This window comes from Amphiprion ocellaris, chromosome 5 (assembly GCF_022539595.1).
Source record: "Amphiprion ocellaris isolate individual 3 ecotype Okinawa chromosome 5, ASM2253959v1, whole genome shotgun sequence".
NCBI classification, from domain to species: Eukaryota; Metazoa; Chordata; class Actinopteri; family Pomacentridae; genus Amphiprion; species Amphiprion ocellaris.
Genome location: NC_072770.1, coordinates 22,123,689 through 22,134,043, shown reverse-complemented (window position 1 = coordinate 22,134,043; position 10,355 = coordinate 22,123,689). Strand labels below are relative to the sequence as shown.

Sequence of the window (10,355 nt, the reverse complement as noted above, 5' to 3'; positions counted from 1 at the left end):
TTTAATCATGTTTAAGCACTCAAAAGTGCCCTGCTTATCAGCAGTTGTTTGTCAGAGAACTGGAGTTAATGAAACAGCAAAACTTGGTTTCCTTGTACATATATGGTTGCCTCCAAGTTTAGCACAAGAGTTCCATTGTGGAGAATCACGTCACTGTTTGAGACTAGCCAAGTAATACATGCATTTTTTGATCGGTCCAAAGCCTGTTGGACTTTCCACAACATGTGCCTCATCTGCTTGTTCACATTTAGTTTGCACATAGCAGTGTACCAAGGGCTTTGTATCTTTTCACAAGCTGGTAAATAAATTAAGTTTTATTTTTTTTCCATGAACTCATAAAACCTGGAAATAAAGAGAACAGAGGAGTCCTGAAAATGTAAGTTGAAGGAGGGTGTACTCTGGTTAAATTTGGGAACAGTCAATTAAAAGCTCACAAAACATTATCAGTCATAAATCTGTCAAATCTAACAAGTGAATCATGATTTCCACAGTGAGATGATGGACAAAGTCCATGTTTAAAATAAGACAAAATGATGAGGCCTAAATAAAAGTGTGCTCTGATCCTAAACCCATGTGAAACCATGAAAACACAAATCCACAGACATATTTAGCTTATCTATCTATCTATCTATCTATCTATCTATCTATCTATCTATCTATCTATCTATCTATCTATCTATCTATCTATCTATCTATCTATCTATCTATCTATCTATCTATCTATCTATCTATCCACCATCCATCCATCCATCCATCCATCCATCCATCCATCCATCCATCTGCAGTCTCAGTATTTCATGAGGTTTTTATCAGTATTTCTGCAGGTGCGGAAAGCTGTTCTAGACTGAGGTGGGGTCTGTAGTAAAACAAAGAGACAAACTCTATTTGCTTTTCACCTCACTGATATGAAAGGAATGCATATCAACAGCCATTGTGTGTGAATAGGACAGTGTGGTCCATCGATCTTGCTGATAATGGAAATCTGCACAATGCATCATATAATTGTGTAATCTGCTCATTTTAAATATAGGCTTAAGTTATGGATGGAAATCTACCCCACTTTTTGTTTTTCAGTAATTTTTGTTGATATATATTGTGTGCAAAGATTCTTGGAAACTTCAATCTGAGTGGAACATACTAATTGGGTAACTCTGTCACTCCCACAACTATGAGACATACAGAGTCACAGCCCAGCAACAGTTAAGGACATCACACTCACTGGCCAACCACAATTTCATCTGCAATATGTCACGTCTATGAGAAGTGTTGTAAAGCATAAGAGAAGCTCATAAAATGATATGATTGTTCATTATACCCAAGGTTTGACTCTACGTTCTGGTGCTGTGTGTGCATGTTTTTAGACAATGCAAAGAGGCGTGTGCAACCATAGCTTTAAAGCACATTATAGTCTAATGGTGATAATATAAGCAGAACGTATTTGTTCCCGGGAAATGTGAAAAATGCAAGTTCATACATGTCTGAAGGTAGATAAAGTCTTGAGCTTTCCCATGTTTTTGCAGTAGTTTTACAGAGACTACCAAATGGATTTTTATGCAGGTCCTGTGCTTTTACTGAGCTGTAAATGTGTAACATGATGCAATTTTCCTCCCTGACATTCCCTCATCTCTCCCCCTCTCGCTCTTTCTCCCTCCTCATCCTTCACTCCCCTACTGAGGACACCAGCCAATCGCACCTCAGCAGGATCCCTCCCCTGCTCTGATAAATACCACCGAGGACCAGGGAGGGTCTATCTGCCTGACTCTCCTTCCCTCCGCAGAGTCTCTCCTCTCGCACCACCTCAGTGCTACAGACCCCCTCTGTGACCATGTCTGTCCGAGCCTTGAAGACCACCACCTACTCCACTATGTCGACCTCCAGGGGCCCAAACCAGGGCTTCAGCAGCCGCTCCTTCTCTGGCTATGGAGGCCGAGGTGTAGGGAGTGGCAGGCAGAGCTACGCTGTCCGCAGCTCCTATGGAGGTGTGGGCAGCAGTGGTGCTGCTGTGGGTGCAGGCGGTTTTAAGGTAGCCGGTGGTTTTGTTGCTGGGGGATCTGGACAAAGAGGAGGTGGACTGGAGTTTGGCTATGTAGGCTATGGTGGAGGGATGGGAGGTGGCATGGCCAATGAAGTGGCTCATGCCCCCATCACAGCAGTGACCGTGAACAAGAGCCTGCTGGCCCCCTTGAACCTGGAGATTGACCCCACCATCCAGGCCGTCCGCACCCAGGAAAAGGAGCAGATCAAGACCCTGAACAACCGCTTTGCCTCCTTCATTGACAAGGTCAGTCCACTCACATTTAAGATGAGACATTAAAGATATTCAGAAAATTTTGTATGTGAACATAAAAACTGAAAGAAAGCTATGTATACTTCTATAACTTTATAGTTCAAACAACAGATTATCATTCTGTTGGCATGACAGCTGGGATGAAACTAAACACCACACAGAGTACAAAAAGAGCACAGGGACTGCAGAGGAAATTGGTGTATTGCAAGCCAAAACAGGTGAAGGAGACGGAGGTCTAATTTGAAGCTTTACAATGAAGCTTACCCATGAGACAATCCAAACTGTGTATACAACAATATGCCATCTGTACAGTGAATCTAAGGGGGATAACTGTCTGTTTTTCGCATTGGCTTAGCTTTCTGAAATGCTTTCACTCCCAGATGAGATCATAGAGCTCAGATGAGAGGATCAACCTGGATACAGAGTACAGAGGAGGAGAACAATTTTGCTTGAAGGCGTGTACCCACCATATGAGCAATATCCTGCTAAAATGAATGGTTATGAAAGCAGACAAAGTGTCTTCTTGGATTTGTGTTAAATATCTATCCTGGCTACTTCTTATTTAATGTGCTATTTTCAAAGTTTAAAGTATTAACAGGTGATAAAATCAAATTTAAAAAAAATAAAGGGAGTAGTTGGAAAAAAGTGGAGTAGATCACTCGCAAAAAGTATACGAGACTATCAGTAATGTGCAGAATGCCCATTTTACGAGTCTATAAAATGGTCAACAAAGCCATTTCCCTGACAGTATTATGAATCATTGATATACAGCCTCTATCAAACATAGATTACTGAAATGTCAGCGAGACAAAGAAGTAAGAGCATCTTATCAATCAGCTGGCAGAAGTTTGCACTGTTTTCTAGCGGAGACTGAATACATTCTTTTGTTATCTTTCATTGTAACTCATAAATGGGATCTCCTGTTTAATGAGGCACCCAGAGGTAATATAGGCTAGAAGTTAACTCATAAATCAGTCACGCTCAGGCAGATTCTTGAGATCATAAAACAAAGCTCGCTCTCCCCCTCCTCTGCATACCATAGTGATACTGGCACATGCACAAAGTGAGTGTGAGCTGTGTGTCTCTCGCCACGTTTGCTGAGTGGCAGCAGGACCCCACCCAGGGTCAGGACGCTGAATAGAAAAGTTGTAAAGGGGCCAACTGTGTCACAATTGGGAAACAGTGCCACATTGTGTTGAACTGCGGCACTGTGTGTTGAACTTGAGAGATGGGTAATGAATGTGACAGAAGTCACTGGAGGTGGGAGAAGTTCAACTAGTCATTTTTCTTCTAGCTGATGTTCATGTGTTTTGTTGTCCGCCACAGCTAGCACAGTCGTTCATGCTTGCTGAGTCACTCCCATCCACTATTTACATGCATTCTTTCTCCATCCACCACGTCTCAGTGACACCCCCTCTCCATACATTACCATACATCACTGTCTATTAGTGTCTACTAGTACAACAGCACTGTACACTTCCCTCTATTTTTTAAACCGATCACTCATCATCTTTTTGGTCTCCAGGTACGCTTCCTGGAACAGCAAAACAAAATGCTTGAGACCAAGTGGAAACTTGTGCAGGAACAGACCACGTCTCGCTCCAACATTGATGCCATGTTCGAAGCCTACATTGCCAACCTACGTAAGCAGCTGGACAACTTGGGCCATGAAAAAGTCAAACTGGAATCTGACCTGAATCACATGACAGGCCTGGTTGAAGACTTTAAAACGAGGTGAGTGGAGTTGAAATTTTTTTTAACTGTAATCTCTTAACCGCTATAATATCTGCCAATGGCCCCATTTTTACAAACATTCTGTACAACATGGCCTTCTCTAAAGCCACAGAAATGTATTTTAACCTTCAGTTGGGAACACAAACTTTCAACAAAGATAATGAATGTGGGAAAACTGTACAAAAAATGCTCACATCATCCGTTCTATGTAGTGGTGTAGCCAGAATAAAAACAATCCCATCTCAAGTTGGGATATTTGTGTCATTATAAACACCAAATCCATTCAGGGAAGTGCTGGAATAAACAAGGAGAGAACACAGAACATACATGATATTGTTACACAGTGTGGAAAGAGGGGAAAATTAAGATTTCAAAAAGTTACCGTATTGGCTAATGAAGCTATTCACTTGTTCCACATTGAATGTCTTCAAAAAATACTGAGTATATGATGATCAGATACTGACTATAGCTCCACATACTGTATATTTTTTTTAATCTGATTTTACCTAGTGCTATAATCAAACATTTAGACAGAGTTCACAGAATGAATTTAAAGTGCATTATGACAACTTAAAATTCTGTTTTTCCAGATATGAGGATGAGATCAACAAGCGCAATGAGTGTGAGAACAACTTTGTCCTCATAAAGAAGGTCTGTGCAGATAAAAAAACAAACAAACAAACTTGATATTCAAACTAAAATTAACCTTCAAGCACAATGACACAATGGCATGTTTTTACCCTTGGGTTGAGGTTATATTCAATGTTCTCATTGTTATCTTTTCTGATGAAGGACACAGACGCAGCCTACATGACCAAAGTGGAGCTGGAGGCCAAAGTAGACGGCCTCTCTGATGAGATAGAGTTCCTGAGGCAGATCTATGATGCAGTAATTATCTTATTTTACCCCACAGTTCCACAATAATAAATAATGTTCACACACAGAGGTTTAGCAAAGTTATGTTTCTCCTTGTCGTCTTCTTCTGGTCATATTCGATTATTTTCCTGTGTAGGAAATCAGTGAGCTGCAGAGCCAGATCAAGGACATATCTGTTGTGGTGGAGATGGACAACAGCCGTAATCTCGACATGGATGCCATTGTTGCTGAAGTGCGTGCCCAGTATGAGGACATTGCCAACAGAAGCAGAGCAGAGGCAGAATCATGGTACCAGAACAAGGTGGGACCGCACTTGGTGTCATTTAAATTAAAGCCTACAACCATGTAGAGGTTAAAACATAAATCTGAAAAGCATGAATACGAGTACTCTTGTTCTTAGCTGAACAGTACATGATTTTCACTTAATGAATGTAGCAGATAGTGTAAGATGCATTCTTTTATATTTTCTCCTCAACATTCTTTAATTTACTTTACTTCTGTTGCCATTTCCTCTAAAGCCCCATATGCACAGATTTAATTTCTGAGATCAAAGACAGTGCATTTGATGATGCACACTACAGGATGTTACAGTTTAAGTGTTTTTGTGATGTCCATGTCAAATTAAACATGTGGGGAAAATGTAGCAAAAGGGCAAACAATACCTGTTGTAAAAGACAGACAACTCAGTCTTACCTGGATCTTCTATTTGAAGTATCACGGTGACCTGTTTCTGTCTGTAACAGTACGCAGAGATGCAGCAGTCAGCAGGTAAATATGGTGACGACCTGAAATCAACCAAGGCTGAGATCGCTGACATGAACCGCAGAATAATGAGGCTCCAGTCTGAAATCGAAATGGTTAAAGCTCAGGTGAGGACTCAAGATTACAGTTTTATATACCTGCAAATATTTTACATTAATAGGATTTTGTTTTTCGTTTTATTTTGACTTGAATCAATCGTTTCAAACATTCTCATAAGGTTTTTTTTTTTTTTTTTTAAATTTTGTGTTGCACCTCACTCTGCTTGTCTTCCTCCACTCTCAGCGAAACAGTTTGGAAGCTCAGATTGCAGAGGCTGAGGAACGCGGTGAACTGGCAGTGAAGGATGCTAAACTCCGCATCAGAGACTTGGAGGAAGCTCTTCAGAGAGCCAAGCAGGACATGGCACTGCAAGTCCGCCAATACCAGGAACTGATGAATGTGAAGCTGGGCCTGGACATTGAGATTGCAACATACAGGAAACTGCTGGAAGGAGAGGAGAGCAGGTAAACTGTTTTGTGTGAGAGCACTTGTGCACCTTCCTGTGGCAGCAATGATAACTGCATGTTCAAATTCTGAATGAGACAAAATGTTCCTGCATCCTCCATCAGGGACATTTTGTTCACCTTATGTAATTCTGGTTGTTTTTGTCTTCTTCTTTGTCTCTCTACAGACTAGCAACTGGAATCAAGACCAACGTGTCTAAGCAGACTTGTAAGTTTATCTTATACCTTTGTGCAAATTTAAGTGTTTTATTGATGATAATTTTTGTCCACATCACAGTAAAAACCCACAAACAACTACATAATCAGAAAATCATATTTTAGACTATCTGGATAATTCCTGTTCAGAGTCTTAGGGCAAGGAATTAGTAAACTTAATGCAGTGTCTTCCTGCTGACAAACACAGAGTGAGTTTTTCTCAGTTTTTTTTAAATGCAGTGTTCGCAACTAAAATCTGGTTTTGAGTTTCTGTGATGCAAAAACACAGAAGTACATACAGACACCTACAAATAAAAATGTAACTAAAACTCCTGCAAATAAAGACAGCCTTCATATTCAGTATACACAGTTTATCACATAGGTGCACACATAGTTTGTGATAATCAAAGCAAATATCTTAGACATAATCATTAGGCATAATGTTGACTGCTTCACATCTTGCTCTTCATCTACATCAAGATTTTCAGTCAAATCACATCTGCACCATCATGAAAATTGCTGACGTGACAAATTCAACCTTGGCATAACTGGAGCGATGACCTGGACATTTGGAAAAATCATTTGGAACAATCTCAACTTCACTGAAAAGGAGAGACTGCTGACATTGTCTCCAGTTATACGCTTTTTATTTTCTTCCCTCACTACAGTGTGTATAAGCTAGTCATTGACTTCTTCTTCTTGATGTGCAGCTTTGAACTACAATGCCTACGGCCTGGAAAGTTCCCGCACTCCGTCCTACGTCAGCAGTTCTTTTGATGGACTCAGGGCTGGCAGCGGTTCTGCGTCTGCCTTCGAGGGAGCAGCGGTGAAGAGCACCACAGTCACCAAGACCGAAACTACAGTGATCAAGACCGAGGAGAAGAAAGAGGAGGAGAAGAAGGTGGAGGAGGAAGAGAAGAAGGAGGAGGAGCAGCAGGAAGTAGCTGAGGAGGTGGCTGCTGAGGAGAAGAAGGAGCAGGAGCAGGTGGAGGCTGAAGCTGTGGCTGAAGAGTGAAATTTTTAACATCTTCTGACGGAATTATGATTTTGGAGATAAACAAAAAGCACACCCTCTCTGCCTGTTATCCAGATCTTTAAAAGTTACCATATAACAGGCGTGTTTCAGCTGTAAGAGGTGTAAACACATTTCCATCTTTAAGGAAGTGCTGCTAATGGATGTTTTGAAAAATTTGTAGGTTAGCAAACCCTTCAGTCTGACTCACTGCCAGTTGTTCACCTGTGTCTTTTCACATGTATTCAGCCAGCAGGTGGCGGTGTTACACCTGTTTTCACCTGTTGCATCTGATCTACACCTATCCAACACCAAGCACTGCTCTCACAGCAACCCACCACGAAGTAATTCACAATGTAATAAAACAAGTAATAAAAAATGTTTGAGTTTGGAGAGAAATAAACTACTGCCGTGCTGAACCTATTACACCAAACCTGCAGTACTTAGACAATTCAGTAGTGATTAAGTCACAAAAGCCCTCGTGACTTCTGCTTTAGAAAAACCTTGTTGGCAACACCTAGAGTCTTGTTTGCACAGCAATAAACTTTCAAACAAAAATCTACATGGCGATCTGTTGTATTTTGTTATGAGATGCTGCATTGTAAAGTTATTTAGTTGCACTTCACTGGAAAATTTAACTTTTTAATACTTTTTAAGCATTTAAAAGGAAAATTAACACCTTATGTTAAAAAAAATACTGAAACAAACATGAAAGTAAATGGCAACTGGAAGAAATTTCTAATCAGCCTGAGGGGAGTTTCTATCTAGCTATTATGGTTTAAAACCACACACAAACATATTGTACTTTTTACAGAGATCAACAAGGAACACCTATATGATTGAGGGAATGATTATCCATACAATCAATCTCATCTCTGAAGCAAGTCCTCGCCTGCCTGACTCGAGATACATAAGAACTCAGTTTCTACTTGACAAAAGGAACTGAAGGTCATCCATTCCTACAAAATGTCAGCAAATGTCACATCACATTCCTGCTTCACACCTTAAATCCCTTAAGGTTACAAAAGTGGGTTTTTAAAGTTCATACACAAAACAACATTATCCATCATACAGTCTAATTTAGAAAGAGTTGTATGGAGTCACACAGCAAAGAAATTCAATATACTTGAGACTCTGTGAGTGCACTGAAGTACCATTATGTGATTTATCTGAGGAAAATGAAGTTGTTCTGTTACAGTAAATGATTACTTAAGAGGCCTTTTGAGCCCATCGAGGGACAGGTTTGAACATGATTTCTGGGTGGTGGTGGCGCGCCCAAGGCCATACAACTTCTCATGAAGGCAAAAACAGAAAACTGCACAAATACCACAATCCCACCCACTGTTCATCACGCAGTGGCGACGACAAACATGTTCAGGTTTGAAAGTTCAACTCCGCTCAGAAAGAAAAATTACGGAGAGAGCACATACAACAGTCTGTACACAAATGTTCACAACATGGTAACAGCGACAGTCGACCTGAGATGACAGAAATAGTGGAAAGGCTTTTCAGGCTTTAAATATCTTCTCAGAACTCAAACTGTGCAGGTACATCTTGAGTTGTTGAAAAGCTGTCTAGGTTTCCTCTGGTTGACCCGGTTTTACTTTGAGTATTTGTATCAATGCATTTATTCAGCTAAATGCAACACCTTCCAAAAAAATAAAACTAATTTATATTCACCTAGTCAGGCATTTGAGACTTTTAGTTTCGTGAGCGTTAGATACCTGTCTGTAAAAAATATAGCCAACTGACAATTAGCTGAGCAGAAAAACTGGACACATGGACTAACAGCAAGCTGTTTCTGTCCAAACCTTAACGTTATGCCCACCTAAAAATCAGTCATTTACATGTGGCTTTGTTTTATATATATAATTCAAGTGTAAAAATGACAACTTGTCTTTTTAAGGGGGCTTTGAGCAGGACTTTATCTTGACCTCGAATAGCCAGCTAGTCGGTTAGCTAGTCACCTGGCAACTTCTCAGCGTGCTAAGCTAGGCTAGCTAGCATTTTTAGCTCTTTAATTAGCATTATTATCTACTGCCTCTAAGTTGTGTTATGTCACATAATGCTGGGTAATTACAATATGAAGCATCATATTTTTATTATGGTTTCTGTGGGTTTAGTTGCCTTCAACAGTTAAATAAACCTATTAGACAGTAGCAGGACAAATCTTAAATAGTAAAATACAACTGCCTACCAATGTAGCTCAGTGCAGTGTAGTTGACTTAACTTGCATAATTCAATAGTAATAATGCATAGTTCAATGTGCTCCTCTCCACACTGTCGGCTGACGAATCCTGGAGATATTTCTAATATTTTTCTGATCAAAGGTTATACATGCATGGTTGCAATAAATGTACACAGAATCTTATTACAATTAATGGTGCTCAGTTTAAATACACATATGTATCATTCTGCTCTGTGTTCATTGTTTGCTCTGTGGCAAAAAAAAAAGAAGTTTCTTTCATGTTCAGTTTGAACTCATAATCTAACCCTTATCTAAGAGCCTTTTCTTTGGTCTTATCTTACTCTTTTAGCTATTTAAGCCTGAACCTTTGGGAGATGATTAAATGTTTGCCCTGTGTAGGTATCAACTCTGGTACTACTTTACTACAGTAAACACAAAGCAGCTGCAGGATTCACAGTCTTGGTTCATTGCTTATGCAATAATTCACCGTCGTACTGCAGCATTCATCCATCCATCCATTACCTATACACGGCTAAATCTTCATTAGGGTCACCGGGGTGCTGGAGCCTATCCCAGTGGACTTAAGGCGAAGGCAGGGGACACCCTAGACAGGTCACCAGTCGATCAGAAGGCTACACATAGACAAACAATCCCACTCGCGTTCACTTCTACAGACAATTTAGAATCACCAATTAACCTCTGCACATATTCCATCTGTGAGAGGAAGCTGAAGTACCCAGAGAGAATCCACGCATGCACAGGAAGAACTTGCAAACTCCCCACAGAAAGATCCCAGGC

General features: G+C 40.3%; 1 protein-coding gene across 1 annotated transcript; it reads left to right on the top strand.

The window, feature by feature from the left end:
• The first annotated feature begins 1,746 nt into the window (after positions 1-1,746).
• Positions 1,747-7,931, top strand: LOC111565881 (keratin, type II cytoskeletal 8-like). Its single transcript, XM_023266178.3, has 9 exons — positions 1,747-2,281; positions 3,813-4,021; positions 4,612-4,672; positions 4,814-4,909; positions 5,034-5,198; positions 5,641-5,766; positions 5,942-6,162; positions 6,330-6,370; positions 7,068-7,931. Exons 1-9 carry the CDS (start codon positions 1,826-1,828, stop codon positions 7,370-7,372), a joined length of 1,680 nt encoding a protein of 559 aa, XP_023121946.2. The 5' UTR covers positions 1,747-1,825; the 3' UTR covers positions 7,373-7,931.
• The last annotated feature ends 2,424 nt before the right edge of the window (positions 7,932-10,355 follow it).